Consider the following 17450-nt stretch of genomic DNA (forward strand, 5'->3'; position numbering starts at 1 on the left):
GCACACATGCTGAGCAGAATAGAAGCCAGAGGCAGCAGAACTGCGGGACCCTGGATATACCATAACATTTTAAATTTAAGTATTTCAAGTATTCAAAAAACATGGAAGTTTTCTGTGACAAAAACACTGTGAAATGTCAAACAACTAATTAGGCTGAAATCTCAATTTTCCATAGATAAATGGATAATGTGTAACTTTTTCACCATCTCATGACCACAGCTTTGAAAGGGGCCCTCTTTGTTAGTCCTACAAAATGATTTGCTTGATTGCCAGGCCTGAAGTGAACCATGGCCTATTCCTCACAGCAACCTTCCCCTTTCCTGGTCCCCTTTCTCTGTCTCTTTGCAGTTTCTTTGTCTCTTCTCCACACTCATGTGGACCTTCACCTCTTCCCTTGTCTCCTGCCAAACTGCCTTCTATGTGAACCTCCTACCCTCCCAGCTCTTCAGGTGCCATCATATGAAGAGCAGCTTCACTTGCCTTTTAATGTGTGTGATGTCAAGCTATGAGCTCAACTCTGCCTATGAGCTACTGGTAGATATTGCCTTGTTAAATCTCTGTATCTCAGTTCCTCTATCAGCAAAATAAGGATCTTTTAAAGTGTGTTGAGAGCTATGGATAAAATTGTCCTACCAAAATTTAGGATATGCATTCCTGCTTGTCTCATACAGACCAAGCTGAGATTCCCTGTGATGCTACTAAAAATTAAAAATTCCTCTACCTTGGGGATAGATAAATACTAAGTTATTGCAGTTAAACTAGCTGTTATTATTGACTGTTTAGACCATATGTCATTCAAACTACAAGGCATCGAGAATCATAGAATCATAGAATCAGTAAGGTTGGAAGGGACCTCTGGAGATCATCTGCTCAGCAGGGTCACCTACAGCATATTAGACAGGGTTGCATCCAGGCGGGCCTTGAAGATCTCCAGAGAAGGAGACTCCACAACCTCTCTGGGCAACTTGTCCCAGTGCTCCGTCACTCTCACAGGGAAGAAATTCCCCCTCACGGTCAGACAGAACTTCCTGTGCTTCAATTTCTGCCCATTGCCTCTTGTCCTGTCCCATGGGACAACTGAAAAGAGTTTGGCCCCATCCCCTTGACACTCTCCCTTCAGGTACTTGTACACATTGATAAGATCCCCCCTCAGTCTTCTCCTCCCCAGGCCCAGCTCTCGCAGCTGTTCCTCATAGGGCAGATGCTCCAGCCCTCTGATCATCTTTGTAGCATGACACTGGACTCTCTCCAGTAGCTCCACGTCTCTCTTGTTCTGGGGAGTCCAGAACTGGACACAGTACTTGAGATGAGGTCTCCCCAGAGCTGAGTGGAGGGGCAGGATCACCTCCCTCGACTTGCTGGCAACACTCTTCCCAGTGAACCCTAGGATGCCATTGGCCTTCTTGGCCACAAGGGCACATTGCTGGCTCATGGTCAACCTGTCATCCACCAGCACTCCTACGTCTTTCTCTGCAGAGCTGTTCTCTAGAAGGTTGGCCCCCAGCTTGTACTGGTGTCCTAGGGTTATTTTTCCCTAGGTGCAGGACTCTGCACTTGCCCTTGTAGAAGGCTTGAGACAAACCAATCCTCTTCGACCAAAGGAAAGTCTTCCTTTCTCTCTCGCTTGTGTCCAGGCTCTGGGATTCCTGAGGGCTGCCCTTAGCAGTGAAGACTGAAGCAAAGAAGGCATTCAGTAACTCCGCCTTCTCTGTATCCTTCGTCACCAGGGCCTCCACCCCGTTCAGCAGTGGGCCCACATTTTCCTTCATCTTCCTTTTGCTACTGATGTATTTGAAGAAGCCCTTCTTGTTCTGGACATCCCTTGACAGATTTAATTCTAAATGGGCCTTAGCCTTCTTCATCATATCCCTGCATACTCTGACAACATTCTTATATTCCCCTCACATGGCCTGTCCCTTCTTCCACATTTTGTAGACTTCCTTCCTCTGTTTGAGTTTTGCCAGGAGCAAATGCTCATCCATGCAGGTCTCCTGCTCCCTTGCTGGACTTCTTATTCATATGGATGTACCACTCTTGAGCTTGGAGGAAGTGATGCTTGAGTATTAACCAGCTCTTTTGGACCCCTCTTCCTTCTAGGGCCCTAATCCATAGGGTTCCTCCAAGTAGGTCTCTGAAGATGTCAAGGTTTGCTCTCCAAGTCCAGCATTGCGATCCTACATATTGCCCTGCTTCCGCCTCACAGGATCTACCAGAATTTTCTCTGTTCATCTGTGTGTCTCTAGTTTTACTGAGATTCTCACTTTGCAAGCATCTTTCACTTTTTCCTTTTCTTTTCTTTGTGTTTTGTCTTGCTGCAGGCATCAGAAAGTACCTCTAATAAACCAAGGGTCTTTTGTGCCTGTACTCACCCTAGATTTTTCAGCAATGCTGCAATTGGGTCCATTCCACTGAATCAGCACTTTCCCAAGGTCCAGCAAGAAAACATCACCCTTATTAAAGCTGTTCCAGGAAAGCTCTACCTGTTACGAGAAAATGAAATGGCTTGGGTTGGTGGAGGCAACAAGAGCCAAAGGGGTCAACTAACAGTCATAAGGAACTTCCTCCCAGGAATATAAGAACTGATCTGCAATAGCATGCTCATTTTTCTAGTTAGATCCAACAATGACACTGAGGTTGTAAGATCTGTTTTCATTTTGAATGGATGTAAATAAGTCTGCTCTTACTAATGGAAGGGAGATGGAGTAGATGTTTGTGAGCTGAAGGTGTGTCCCTACTCATTCTCCAAAAATTCCAGTCTTCCAAATTATTTTCTGAGAACAACCACCACCCTGTGAAAGAAAGAGCCCAGTGATGGCACTCATCTATTTGCTGAGTCAAAGGGCTTCTCTCAGGATAACACCAAAACCCACAGCATGTTCTTGAAAACTGTCCTGTAGTACGGGTGCTCAAGCAGGGATGAGCTATCTGTCAAGCAAGTCTGGTGGAAATAGGGTGCAGGAGGAAAGGCAAGGACAAATGATACATAAGTAGAGAGGGCTTACCTCTGTGGCTGAGATGTGCTTCTTCCCCTTGACATGAAGAAGACGCTTGATATTGTACATATTGGTCTCCACATGCTTGAATCCTGAAGCTACTCCTCCCTTCTTGTATCTGGTATGGAGCAGGGAACAAAGAGTTCATGCTGGTTAGAAAACAGTTGCTCCTCTATCCTCTGAAAAAAATTCAAGTTTTTGGTGACAAGTAAAAACCTAGCGAGAATGTCATCAAAAATGGAATGTCAAATGCTATTGCCTTGGTCTCCATTCACAGCATGACTCCTCATGGTGTCCTTCCACCTGCTACAGGTGCTGTATTCCTGTCATGCATCTTGGGATAAGGTGTGTAGCTCAACAGGCAAGTCAGAGAGGGCAATAGAAACATGACACAACCAAACTGAAAATATCAAGCAAGGCAGTGATTTCTCAGAATTGAAATATTCCTCAGACATTTAATTAAGAAACATGTTTTGCAGTAAAAAATAGATTCTTTTTGCTAAAATTTGATTTTGTTGAAAATAGTTGTTCTATTTAAAAGTAGCTGAGACAGAAAGCTGTTGACATAGGCAGCACAAAATGCTATTGTAAAGGGATGCAGAAAACCGTCTTCCTCTCAGATTTAATCTACCGATTTCACTGTGCTTTCATCCCGGAAGATACACTTTGCAGTGCCTGATTTTAGCACAGTATTGACTTATTACATGATGCCATCACTTCCTTTCTGTGCAACTTTGCAAGGAAGGTGCAATCACATCGTGAGAGGATGTGGTCCCCTCAGGAAAGTCCTAGAGCCCCTCTACTGTCTTTTGGACAAATCTAACCCCCTTCTATATATCCTAGTGAATTTTGGAAAATCTCTTAAACTTTGTTTATTGCCAGTGGAGAGAGACAGGTCCTCTTGGTGGGTGCCTATCAGAGTCAGCTTCCAAAGACCCTGATGGGGGCCAAGACCACACAGTTGGACGAGAAATTATCTTTTAGATGTCTCAAGTTCAGTGAGCCAAATTTTGCTTTCACTGCAGGAAAATTACTCTCAGTGAGAGCCAAATCATCACTTCTCTTCAAAGTGGATATTAGTCTAAAGTGCCATCAATGGACCTACCAAATCTAGAGTGGGTGGAAGAGTGGAAAGAAGAGCATAGAGTGAGCAAAAGGGACATTAAGATGCATTTACAGCAAACATCTTGGAAAATGATCAAATGGAACAAAACAACACGATTCTAATCTCAATACTTAAAACTAAGTTTTTTTTAAATAGGAAATTTTTCTTTTGCATTTTGATCAATTGCAGAACTGGTTCATGTTTTTCAGATTTTTGAAATGTTGATGCTTCCGGCACAGAGAGAAGCTGAAGGAACCCCAGGGACTGTGACTTGCGGGGTATTTTCTGTTACTTACATTATGCCATTCCGGAAATAGCTTTGGAAGGTCTCAGATTCATGTCCCTGCACTTCCCGGTGCTGCACAGGATTTCCCCCAAGTGCATCATCCATCTGGGTGACATACAGAGCTGCAGCACCTTGTTCATCCTGGGATGAATCCTTGCCAATCCAGTAATGCAAGTCTGTAGTGGAGCCACGAGAGGTTCTTTTGTTCTGGAAGAGGTGGGAAAGAAGAGATTCAGGATGCATTTTCCCTGACTGGGAAGATGCAGCCCATACAGTTTTGGCAAACAACACTGCTGGCCAGAGAGACCTGGCATGAACAAGCAATCATGGAGCCTTTTCCTAGGGGCTTTTCTGCTCCTGTCTTTCTCCTAGGCAAGAGGAGGCAGGACTGAGCCCTGTGACACTCCCTAGGAGATCAGCCCAGGATCTGGCTGTCCCTCTGGTGCCTTGGCCTCCATTACCATTGCCCTGACCGTTATGTCACTGCTTTCAAACCAGTGGAATTAGGGATACGAAGAGCTGTGTCAGCACAAGGGAGTTCAGAGTGAACCAAAGCCTGGATGGCCCAGGACCCTCAGGTAAGGTAGAGTGGAGAGTCAGCTCGATCCCCAGGACCCTGATTCAGGAGAGCCTATGAGGCCTATGTACATACTGCACTGAAGTATGTTTCTGTCTTAGGTACTTTTATCACTCTTGTTATCATGAAACGGAGCATCTGTGACATTCCAAAAACTCATGCATTCAACCTGTCTTACTTTTGTAGAGATTGATATCAAAACCTAAAGGATATTCTTCTCATAGATCATTTTTTGAATGTAATATACACTCATATTTATTTGCCTGGAGCTACTCTCCTTTCTTTCCTCTTCTATCACACTATTAAGTAACACAAACTGCCTCTGAATTCCTGCTGACTTGCAAAATAGACATAACTCCAAATGAAGCTGAACCTATGGGTGCATGCTGTGATTCATCTTATTACAGAAAAACCCAATAGCCTAGAAAGAAGAGGCAACTGGTCTGAGAACAGGTGTGCTTATTGTTATGTGGGTTGTGCCAGCTATTTTTCATTGCCTACTGTGTTAAACCCTATCATCCATATCTGCGAAAGACAATAAAAGCTCATTTTATAAACTGGATTTGACACTAAGTTCTGTTTATTTGCTTTTGTGTAGTGGCACCACAGTGAAGAACACTTGAACTTGAATAAAATACAACTCAGTTTCCTTCAGCACAACTGATTAATTTGTGGCAAAATCACTCTATTTAATTGACTGTCACTGAATACAATCAAAGTCCCACTGTCCTGTGGAGAACCTTTGTTGTCAAGAAGTTGAAAGATGAGTATTTTTACCATCTTTTATGCAAGGGGGGAAGGAGACATGTGGACTGATTAAAGGCTTTTCTACCTAGGGAAGCTTTTGCAACATAAGTTGAGTCTATGAACATCAAAATCTATAGTGATTATATTCAGCCCCTTGAAAGGACACTCCTATTGTGTTCTGAGCATGTCTTTGGCTTGCTGCTACTAAATCAATTCCCCCAAAGCACTTGAAAGGTAACATAAATGCATCTGCATGGTGAATTACTGCAGGAGAGTCATTCTGTGTAGCTATCTCAACCTGCTTTCCCAGCTTGACACACAGCGGATTCAGCTTGCAGAGGAAGATACATACAGGAGGATTTATTTGCCTAAAAAATGGCATTTATGAGCTTTTTGAGAATTTTAAGGCTATCCAAGACTTCTGCACTGGACAGCTATGACTTAGGACTTACAGGGTATGTGTGCTCCTCTGGAGCAGCTGCAAGGTAGGGGAGATACTAATAGCGTGTATTCAGGCATCTCAACCTTGTCCCTAAATTTAGATGTCCTCATGTGAGAAAGGTCTAAGCTCCCACTAGAGTAAATAAAGATAGAAGACCCAGTTCAGTAGCCGTCAAAGACAACCTAAATCATTTGGATACCCACATGTGGATGGTGGAGATGACACAAGACTCAGAGGTTTTCTGTATTTTCCTCTGTGCCTGGAGGCCACGTGAGACACCCTACAGTAAGTGCAGGAAATTGAATGAAGCCCATAGAATTAAGAAAAGATTTCATCAAGAAATCTTCCAAGAATTGTGGTCTGTGGCACAGCTAAACACTATGAGGTCAATTCAATTTCCTCAGCGAGGACCCTAGGGGCATTTGAGGTGTTTTGGGTCACCGAGACTGGGCTTCAAGTGCTACCTCAGAAAGGTGCAGGTCTCATGTGTCACATCTGCTGGTCCTGTGTGGACATCTTAGATATTCCAGGGCCTCTAAAATGTCACAAAACTCCTGTGTTTATAGCTGAATCTGTCCCTAGAGGCATATGGATAGCCATTTCTCCATCTTGTAAACATTTTTGAGAGTTAAAAGTAGGTACCTTATCCAAATAATCTGGGCATGAGGTCTGGAGGAGATCTACATTCAATTCTCCTATCTAAAAAAGTCACACAAAGAACATAAATCTAGCTCACACACATGCTCACTGAATATCCTACCTGATGATCTATTCAATGGTTAGATATTCCCTGGGGTGTAGGACATCCAGGTTGCTTTATGTGATTCAAGCACTGCATGAACTGGACTCTGTTGCATTACAGACATGCATTTATGTATCTTTGGTTATTGTGGGACAGTGGAGGCTTTGCTGTTACTTGACTCGTAGGAATGTTTGCAGTAGGGACACTCTGACCCAGGAAGTGGGAAATGCTCCTGGTTTCCATGTATGGACATCACTTTAGGCAATGGGGCCTGGATTGCTCCGTACAGATGAAGAAATTTGGAAGAAGGTTCAAAAGCTCAATGCAACACATCATCCTCCCAGAGAGCTGTAGAAACTCAAGGCACTTTGTAAAGCCCCAACTGTACGATTATTCTCAGATGTTCCTCATGCTTCTAGCTAGTCTAGGTTCAGCTGGTTGTAAGTAGATCTGGAGCAAATTTTGGTGGGATGGATGAGGTCTCCTAACAGGGAGAGGGAGAAGAACTACAGAGCTTCTCTACTGCTCATGTGTCACAAAGTGGCACTCCTCCATAGCCCACATCATCCACTGAAAACAAAGCCCTCCAGCTGGCCACCTCTCACACACCCTAACTCGTCCCATGAGTCATACAAATTTAGGCCTTGCTTTAGTTTGCCAGGAATATATTTGCTGTTTTGCCATCTTTGTGCATGAGTCAGCTGATTAGAAGATAAGCCATTTTAATAAATTGCTGACTTAATGGCTCTTTTGGCCTTCTGATTATAAAAACACAATATTGTTGCAACGGGCAATGATAAATTCAGGTGCATGATTAGATGATAGTGAACACAGAGGCACAACCATTTTTATCCCACAGTGCTTCTCTCATCTGTGAGAGTATCTGGGGGTCAAGCTGGAGCTAAAGAACCTCTTTGTCTGCTGGTGTCTGTTTGCCTTACTTACGTGTAGAATTATGTAACAGTCTCCTTCAAAAAAAGTCCCATAAGCCTTTTCAGGAACAGGAACCATCTTCATATTCTGTAAAAGATGAGTGTTTAGGTCATTGTTAGAACTCCAAGAGCCACAAGCTGATGAATGTGAAACAGGGAAGCTGGGATGCAGGAAAAACTAAGATGACAATTAAGGTTTGGAGAAGGAAGGACCAAGGAGCTCAAGTTGCAGTTACATGCTCCATGGCCCCCAGCCAATATCAGGGAGTTTCCGGGGGCAGAGAGCTTGTCTGTCTTTTTGGAGAGGGAACTGATAATCACACTTAATTTCTATTAGGGCTACAGATTGGGTTTGAGGATACAAATACTGCTTTGCCTTGTCATAACTGTTGACAGTTTTTTGAAGGCTATTTATTTAGAGGGCGATGAATCATGGTTTAGTTTGGCAGCCATACATCAGAACGCTATGCTGGCACCTCAAACATCTCTATGTCAGATTTGCAACATGTCTTCCTAAGGAGACTCATAACTTCCCATTTCCACCTCTGTATATAACTAGGAGTAATTGGAAGAGTTCAGACAGGAAGGAGAGACTGTGGAAATGAGGAAGTGCCCGGATAAGGTCACTGATTAGTGCTTGTGGAGTAAGTCTTACAAGGAAATCTTGGACACCCATACTGGCTGGGACTCCTTAGGCCAGAGTGAATGAAGATTAAGTGCATTGCTGCAACGTTCTGACAAGGGAGATTAGGGGGGAGACCAGGACAACTTCTCAGGCCAGCAAGAGCACCAATTGGGAGCTGGGCTGGTGCTGTTGCCTCTATTGTTTTTTGCTTTTGTTTTTTTTTTCCCAACACACTGGATGACAGATACCAATGCAGTTTGCCCTTGCTCATCTTGATCCTTGGTGGCACTATCAGGGCTGTGCTCGTGGGCTGGGAAAAGCCACTTCTCCAGGAGGAAATTCTGAAAGTGCTAAGGGTTGAGAAGAAGGAAATGAGAGTGCTGTATGCTCAGACTGACAAGGAGTTTTTCGCTCTCCTTTCCCCTCTGTAAACCTGTAGATCTAGCACTTGAAGGCCAGGTCAGGCTGAAGTGCACTAGAGCTTGCGTTTGTGTGGGAATGTCTAGAGGCGTGACTGTGTCTCACCCTAAGTTTAGTTTTAGGGTGTGGTTTTTACTCAATCATCAGTTCAACTCTTTCAGCAGCTTTAACCAACTATAACTATTTTGTTAGGGATACATAGCAATTAGCAGTGCAAAGAAAAGACAGACTTGATGACAATGATGTGTCTCTCACCCCTCTAAACCATAATTGCACACTGCACTTGGTGCACATCACAGTTAACCAGCCATGCCTACCCAGCATGCCTGGGTGTGCCACACACCAACACACACACGGTTCCTGGGCCTGATCTGTCTCTGGGGTTCCCTGGAATAGATACACACATTCTCCTGGTGGCCTGACTTGTTTTCTGGCATATCAGCCTGGCCTTCGTGAAACTATGGTTCTCTAATTACAGATCCACTAGAAAGCAGCTTAATACAGCGTTTGGGAGAAAAAGGCAAAGGCAAAGACCCTGGATTATTTGGAATATAATTTGAATTTGTAGAGGATTACCATCATTTTGAGACCCATATATGAGACCCTTTGCACTGCTCCCCTGGCCTGGCTCTGGACTTCAGTCTATGTCCCCCTCTTGTTGCAAGGGAACATCCTCTGTGAAACTGGGCAGAAAGAAGGCACAAAGAAAGATCACACCAAGCAGAAGGTGATCTTACTTGCTGTAGTATCTCTTCCTGCAATGACCCATCAATCAGAGTGGGCAAGCTGGGGGTGACATGCATATAGACACAGTGGGAATACCTTCCCTGCAAAACTGTGTGCCTTCCTCATGATAGCTGCCCCACTGCTGGTATAGAGTAAGGTTGCTAATCCTTAACACCTCTTCTTGATGCAACAGGTAATTAACTTCAAATGTGCTAAAACAGCCATGTAACAATTCTCACAGTGCGTAAAAGAGCCGCAAGTGCTAGAGGAGTGCACTGCCAGAACACATTCAGTCCCACCAAATTTAGCGTTTCCTTAGTCACTATTATTACTGTTATACAGAGGAGGGAACCAAAGCACCAAGCATTAATGTGTTGAAAGTTGCACAGGGAGGAAGGCAAAGCTAGCAACTAGGTCTCCTGTTTCTCACAGGAGAAAGCTGCATCTTTCCTGTAGGACCATCTTTTGCTATCCAGACTACTCTGAGAATATCTCTTTCTTGAAACACATACAAACACACACACACACTGTATCACATCACTCTCCTCTTGTCGTACCTCTATTCCCCATATCTGGAGTCCCAACTTTCTCTCGATAATTGGAAGATTTGAGTCACCGTCTGTCATCCTGTCCCCTGAGCTGGAAGAGAAAGTAAGAACAGAAAAACAGAATAACTAAAAATAACTACATAATTGGATACAATAGTAAGTGAGCTGAGACTGAAGCTTGTTTGCTTTGGACGTTCTTGCCAAACCAGTTTGATATAGACACTTATGATTCCTTACTAGTGCAGTAGCCCAAGGACTAGGCTCATTAAGGTGGGATTTATCTGACCAAGTGCAGACATCTACATCTGAACTAGTTATCTGGATTCCACCACAGTCAGTGGAGACCTAGATATTTGAGGAAAACCACACCATGAAATGTCTCCATCTCTCCACTGACTACAAAAAGAGGACAGATCAGTTCAGCTTTAGTTACCAAGAGTTAGGTGGGATGAACTCCCATGTCCAGTATATCCATGTTCATAGTGGAGGACAAGCAAAGTGTGAGATCATAGCCCAGCAAAACATGTTTAGGACACCATTGTTCTGGCATGGGATTATTTTACAGCATTTAAACATGTGGAAAGGATTCAGCAAGGCGTTGAGCCTGGCATCAGTACTGTTTTGTTACCACAGTAGCACAAGAGGTGGCAGGACCTACACAGGACCTACAGGAGACCCATGATGCTCTAGAGCAGCCGCTGTATGTCAGGCCAGGTACCCTGGGCCACTGGGGGCCTAGTGAATGAAGCTCTTCCATTTCAGGGTGAGATTCAGCTCTAAATTAACACACTTACATATAGGTGTGTCAGGGTAGGGGGATCCAGGCTTTAAGCTCCATTAAAACCAATGGAGACCTAGCTAGTACAGTCAGCAGAGCATAGGAAGTGATTCAGCTGGTGACCCAGACGTTTACTTTATGCACAGCTGAGCAGTTCCCTAGGCTCCACGGCCTGTTTGAGGAAGAGGTGGGTTTCAGTAGCCTGCACAGAGGTCTCTAGGGACATTTGAGATGCTCTGGCTATCTCCAACTGTCTCTCTTGAAGGGTGAAGGTCTCCTATCCACCCTTTATCATATCCACCAGTGTGAAAAGAGAAAGGGACTACCCTTAGTTATGGTCCCCATTCCTACTGCTTGAATAATAGGTTTTGCTCGAAAAGTGACTCTCAAACATAGCTGTTTACACTGCAGCCTTCTGAAGCAAATCAAACCCAAAACCAGCTTATATAAAAACACTGGATTATATACTAGCAGAGGTGGCTGGCCCATGGGGCCCAGCAGGTGCCTCCCGAGCAGCTTGGCTCCCCTGCAGTGACCATGGCACAGACGGTTTGTGTAGGGCTGACAGCCATATCATCCATTCCAGTATGAGTCAATCCTGCTCGCAAATTAAGGCCCAGCTTTGAGAGAAAACATGGTTCACTGGTTTCTGTGTTTTGCATTCATTTGCTTTACCAGCATGCTCCTCTGATTTACATTTATTTGTAACAGACTGAACTATTGTACTATGTTAAAAACAACAACAACTTGATTGACTGCATTTTTTTCTCTACCCGTGGATGACAAAGCTGCACTGACTGTAGGTTGTGGCCTCTCCTGCGTGCTTCCATTCAGCTGTAAGAAAGTGCCTATCAAAAGGAAATGTACCATGGCTGAACATGAACTTGGCAAAGTACCTGAGTCACAAAAGATGAAAAATGAAGCCACAGGGAAAAAAAACATAAAAGACACTCCTTCTGAGGGAGAAAAGCACAAATACAGGTGACCCCATGCCAGAAGGCATGTTTATCGCTTGTGTTATGATAGCTAGAAGAGATACGCTGCTGTTGACATCACTGAGACATGAGAAAGGATAGTCCTTCTCCTGAAAAGCCTGCACACCAAGTAAGAGTACAAAACTTGGGGTTCCAGGTAGGACCTCTGGTCCATCCGAGTCTTCCACAGTCCACAGATGCCAGACCCTGGCTTCTTGCACTGGCAGTAGAGAGAATCAGGTACCTACAGTGGTGGTGGATCACAGCCCCAACACCTCTATACTAACTGGGCAGACATCCACATTTGGACAATGTTGGATGGTAGGAGTCAGAAGTGCTCATGGCCCTTTCAAACATAGATATATCTGAAGGACCATGGAAGACTGACCCCTTATGACCTCATGTATCTACGAAGAGTGCATTTGTCAACCTGCATCTCCCTTTCAGTTTCCCTAAATAGCTTCCAGGCAAGAAGAGAAACAGCAAGGAGAAAAAAGATAGTTTTCATCTCAATTCCCAGAAAGGCAATTGAGGCCCACACAGACTTAAAAAAAAACAGATCCAAAAAGATATTTCAGTGTCTAAGCAGGAGCTAGACACTGTTCTGAGTGGAGGCCTTAGTGGCTCACCTCCTGTGGAGTCTGTGGCTGCCAGGAACTGAATCCAGAAATGTGGCCTCAGTTCAGATCCTTAACCAAAAGACCTTCCTTTCATTCCAATATGGCATTTCAAAGGTCCCTGTCAAAGAAAAACCCAAGTGAAATCTCCTTCCCTCAGCTATCTTTGCCATTTATTTAGGGCACTCTTTTTCCTTCCCATCTAATATCAAATCAGGAACAACTTTAAAATAAAGATAGTAAAGAGGCTTGTAACTGTGTATGAAGGAGAATTCAGGTAGTGACGTTTTTCAGTAAAACTGATATTGCTCCCTGCGGAAGGCAGCGGGTGTCTTATCTGTCTTCTAGCAGTACAGGAAACCGGTAGCTGGCCAGCTGCGAGACACAGCTGGCTTCATGCTTCTCCCAATACCCCAACCTCTCCCATGAAAGAAGTTAATCCAGAGGATCCATGGATTCCTCTGAGCTCAGGCAATCTTGTGGGATAAAACCATCCAGAAGTCAGCTATGCTTTACAGATTCTCGCGCAAACCTCTGATTCAAAACAGGGATTCTCGATCTCTTCCACTCCTGGGGCTCCTTTCTCTGTTGGAAGCCTCCCTGTTAGCTCTGTTCCCTGCTTTTCTGGGAAATGCTGTCCTTTCACTTCTCCTTAGTCATTAAACTGAGGAGAGAGTGTGAAGCACAGACAAGGTCAATTCTTTCTTTGAACTTTCCAGTTTCTTTCCGTTTGTGGCCAAGTCAGAAATAATAGGAATCTGACTTATATAATCAGACAGCTCATTTCTTTAATTACTTAATGTGGATTTTTAATCAAATGATCCCATAAGTCAACTCCTGCCCAGACACAAAATCCAATATTTATAGAGTGCAAAATTCTCAACCGTGCTAATACCCGGAAGAGTAGAAACTTGTCTAAATTGAAAAGAGAAAAGACTTTAAGAGGCTTGGGTTCCCTATAGAGTTTGAACAGTGATGTTCAGGTCAGTTCCTCCCTCAACCAAACTGGTTTTGCCCAGTGCTAGGTGAAGCATGAACTGACAAGAAGTGTGAGTCAGCAGCCTCAGGGGCAGGAATCCACCGAAAAAGACCAGCACCACTTCAAAGGACAAAAGCTGGTTATGGGGAAGGTTATTTGCTTCCTCATACAGAGGAATACTTTTAGCAAGAAGAGAGTGAAGAGAGGCACTAGAGCCTTACGAGTAGCTGTAGCTTTATCATCCCCATGCAGCTACCCTATTCCACCTCCATGGCCTGCTATTCTATTTCCACCACTTCCAGGGCTCTTGCACCCCTTTAAGAGAAGACAAGTTCACATTGGGAGCACAGGATGAGGCAGGATGAGACCTCTGTCTTGGAGCTGCTCTACTTGGTCAGCACTACTTGATTAAGATTAATTACATTGCAAAGAGCCAAACACTTCTAGTTGGTGAGGACAGAGATCCTAGGACCAAACAGAGGTGGTTAGCATCTTGGCAGGATGTTACAGCTGGGACGGAACCTGGAGTCTTCAGAGATAAAAACAAAATCTTCCACAGCTTGGCATAAATAACAAAACTTGTGGATCAGGGCAGATAGGTCTTATCTCCATGCCTGCTTGTTAAATCTGATTCCTGTTCCCTCACTAACTGACATGGTGTAGGGAAGAGCTTTTGCTCCAGGAAGGACTAGATGACTAATTAAGTGTCAAGCTCACGCCTAAGCTTAGTTAATAAATAACAATTGGGCTGGAAATGTCAGCAATCACTATTTCATTTTGGTCAGCCTGGCCTTAGTAGGACATTTCTTTAGGCAGATTCAGGCTATTTGGGTGGGGAGGGAAAATAAGGACTTAGAAGGGGGATAGGAGATCATTTCAAACTCCCTAAGGACATTTTGCATTAAGCCTGATTTGGCTTGTCTGGATTTTGGCGGCACGTTTACTTGACTGCAGTCATGGTAATAAAAAAAAAATAGTGAGATGACTAATGCTCTGAACAGCCTTGGGAAAATCAGAAGCAGCTGTGGCTCCAGCCTTTCCAGGCTGAAACGCCTAATTATTGGGAATACTTGGACTGGCATTGGATGAGGTAAACTAGGGCTGTGGAATTGCTTTCATTATCTCCAATGTAGCTGGGTGTGTGGGTCCAACTAGGTGCCATTTTTTGTTTGCATAAAAACCAGCAGTTAAATCTTATTTTATCCAGAGGAAGGAAATTTAAGGTTGAGTTACTTTGTGTGGCTTGTCACCTACTGGTTGAAACTGTTGCTTTGAACATTTGATGTTAGTGAGTGACTGTCCAGAAGCACAGTACTCAAGCAATCTAATCTATGTTTTATTTTACTACTACAGCAGGAGAAAAAGTAGCTTTCATCTCACATGGAAATAATTGACCCCCAGCAATGGGACTTGTCTTCTATCTCATGTTGTCACACAATCATTCACATTATCAAATATCCTCCTCTAGTTTCTTGGAAGAAAGGCAAAGTTTACGTAAGTGAGAGCTCCTGGAACATACACGTGCATACGTATATACCATCATATGTGTATTGGTAACAGCTCCTCACTCCTTGCACAATCACAGGAGGGTTTGCAATCAGAAAAGCTGAATCCCATTACCCACATTGAATTTGCTGGGACACAGTAATTAGGCAGGGATTAGGAAACATGCTTTTGGGTGAGGTAAAAAGGAAAGAAGTACAGCTGAGATCACTCTCCTCCTTCAGGTCCCTTGAAGTCCAAATTCAGGAGCTTGGTGTGTCCAGTGTGTCAGAGAGAGAGCTATGCACAGGCACCTGTGACTGCAGGAGACATCTGATCACAGAGAGCATTTCAACCTTCTTGAAAAGAGCTGTTGCCTGGCAGCTAAAATTAGGTAAAATAGGCCTTGAAATAAGATGCTACTTCTGATCATAGTTGTAATTAAATATTGGAACAGCTTATTAGGGAAGCTGGCAGGCTCACCATTGCTTAATGTCTTTAAAATGAGATGGCTAAATGGTGAGGGTATGCTCTCTGGCCTTGGATCCATGGGCTCTGCAAAAGCCTGAGCCTCTGCTCACATGCTTCCCTTGCAGAGCCTGCAGGGAACAGCAAGCTGTGCCACCCCAGCTCACCCACAGCCCTTCAGTTTGGTGTTAAGGCAGCAACATGGATTAAACCTCGTGTTTCAGGGCTTTGCCTGGCCATGTCCATAGGTCAAAAAAGACCCTTCTGTCCTTGATACCAAATCATCTGGATGGATTATGCAGGGTTTGAAAGGTTTTTTTTAGTCTCCTCATAAGTCTCCTCTCCTCATGGATCAAAACTTGAGATGTGGCATCAGGAAGGGTGGCCTCATGTCATAAAGAAACTTCTTGTTCACCTCTGCAGGGCGCTGAGTCCGGAGCTAAGAATGAATTTCCCCTGAGTTCAGACTAGTAGGTTTTCGCCTTTCTCCGTGAATGACTGGCAGGGACTGGCAGAACAAATCTTGTCCAAACAGCTATCTGCCATCACAGGAGACTAATCTTTTCTGCTCTTTGCTCCTGGGGCAAAGTCAGGGATGGTGTTGGGATGAATTTTCTGAACTGAAGTTTGGTCAGGGTTAATGTGAGGGAAAACCTGGTACCTTCAGAGGTTTTCTATAAGCCATGATCAATTTAGAGAGTCTGACACAAGCTCCGGGACCCAGCTATTGTATCTCTTGAAGCCTGGGAATTTAACTCCTCTCCAACAGCAGTCCTGAGAAGCAGACCTTTGGCTCAGCATCCCTTCCTGTAACTGGTACCTTCACTCCCATCCATTTCTGACACCTCTGACTTTGTATCTTAAACACATTTTTTTCCCCAGAAAAAACTCAATGATGCTGTGATCCCCTTGTGCACCACATACTGCACAAGGGCTTTGCACTAATCCTCTGAACATATTATTGCTTCTCACTTAAAAGGAAGGACCACAATAAGTAACAACCACCTTCCCAGTTGTAACAGCGCTCAATCTGTACCTCATCTCTCTCTTCAAATCCCTTGGAGGACATCTGATTTAGAAGAGCAGGCAACTTGCAATTCATCTCCTGTGACTTTGACTACTCCGTGCAGCTGCCTCATTTCCACCTGCCATAAATTCTAGCTCAACACTTTTCTCCATCCAGAAACTCTTGCTCATCTGTGCGCACTTCCCTTTATGACCTCCTTTCTCCTCTGTATTGATCTTACTGCTGGTAGCTTTCCAGGACTCTGATCTTCAAGCAGATGGTCTTGGGAAACTGGTTTGTATGAGCAGATTTTCCCAAACTGCTTCCATATCAGAATCCTCCCTTTAAAATTTTAACAAATGACTGTTTTCCTTATTCTACTGGGAACATGCTGTATTGTCCAAACAAACTTCTCAAAGATGTAAGAACTGTGTAATGACAATTAAACCAAAAAGTTTAAAACCAGCCACAACTCTCAGGGCATACAGCCTGAGTTTCCACAGTCATATTATTGAATGGAAAGACCATAATGCTCAGCAGTGACTGGCACTAAAAAAGAGAGATCAAACTGGCTAAGCGTGGAGGCAGATAACCTTTGCTGTGGTGTCCTGTGGAGAAGGTCTGGGCTGACTGATTTCCCATGAAGTCATTCTCCCCTGACTTTCTTTAAGGATGTCTTTGAAAGCTGCGGGCTCTCCCAGGAAGGCGCGGTGAGGGGGACTTCCCCAAATCAGTCCCAGTGACCGACACTAAACTCCTTCAGTGCAAACCTACCAGCTCTCTTCCCCATGAGCCATGGGGGGAAAAAGATAGCAGCACAAGAAGCTCCTAAAAGCCTGCTGTGTGCAAGTGCCTGGCAGCAGCATTGCCCCTGGTAGGGTGCCAGGTGCACTCTTTTAGAATAATAAAACAAAGATTGACTCAAACCAGCTTCAAAGGTATCCATTCCACCTTCAGCTTCTCACGATGAAGTTAGTGAGTCAGGAAGGGTACAGAGCCATCC

At 44.2% G+C, this 17450-nt stretch overlaps 1 protein-coding gene across 3 annotated transcripts in view; it reads right to left on the reverse strand.

Annotated features, from left to right (window-relative positions):
* Positions 1-17450, reverse strand: part of VILL (villin like) — a 41487-nt gene that overhangs the window by 18128 nt on the left and 5909 nt on the right. For 2 of the 3 annotated variants that reach the window (XM_085316481.1, XM_085316482.1), the window contains exons 2-6: positions 10153-10234; positions 7838-7912; positions 4395-4591; positions 3003-3111; positions 2370-2480 (exon numbers count right to left, since the gene is read on the reverse strand). In XM_085316481.1, coding sequence (XP_085172607.1) covers positions 2370-2480; positions 3003-3111; positions 4395-4591; positions 7838-7912; positions 10153-10221 — 561 coding nt within the window. In that variant the 5' untranslated portion in view covers positions 10222-10234. Of the gene's footprint in view, positions 1-2369; positions 2481-3002; positions 3112-4394; positions 4592-7837; positions 7913-10152; positions 10235-12524; positions 12537-17450 lie in introns of those variants that run through there. The other variant, XM_085316483.1, reaches the window with a different exon arrangement.

The sequence above is a fragment of the Rhea americana genome, unplaced genomic scaffold, assembly GCF_003343005.1.
Source record: "Rhea americana isolate MKP2758 unplaced genomic scaffold, rheAme1 scaffold_47, whole genome shotgun sequence".
NCBI classification, from domain to species: domain Eukaryota; kingdom Metazoa; phylum Chordata; class Aves; order Rheiformes; family Rheidae; genus Rhea; species Rhea americana.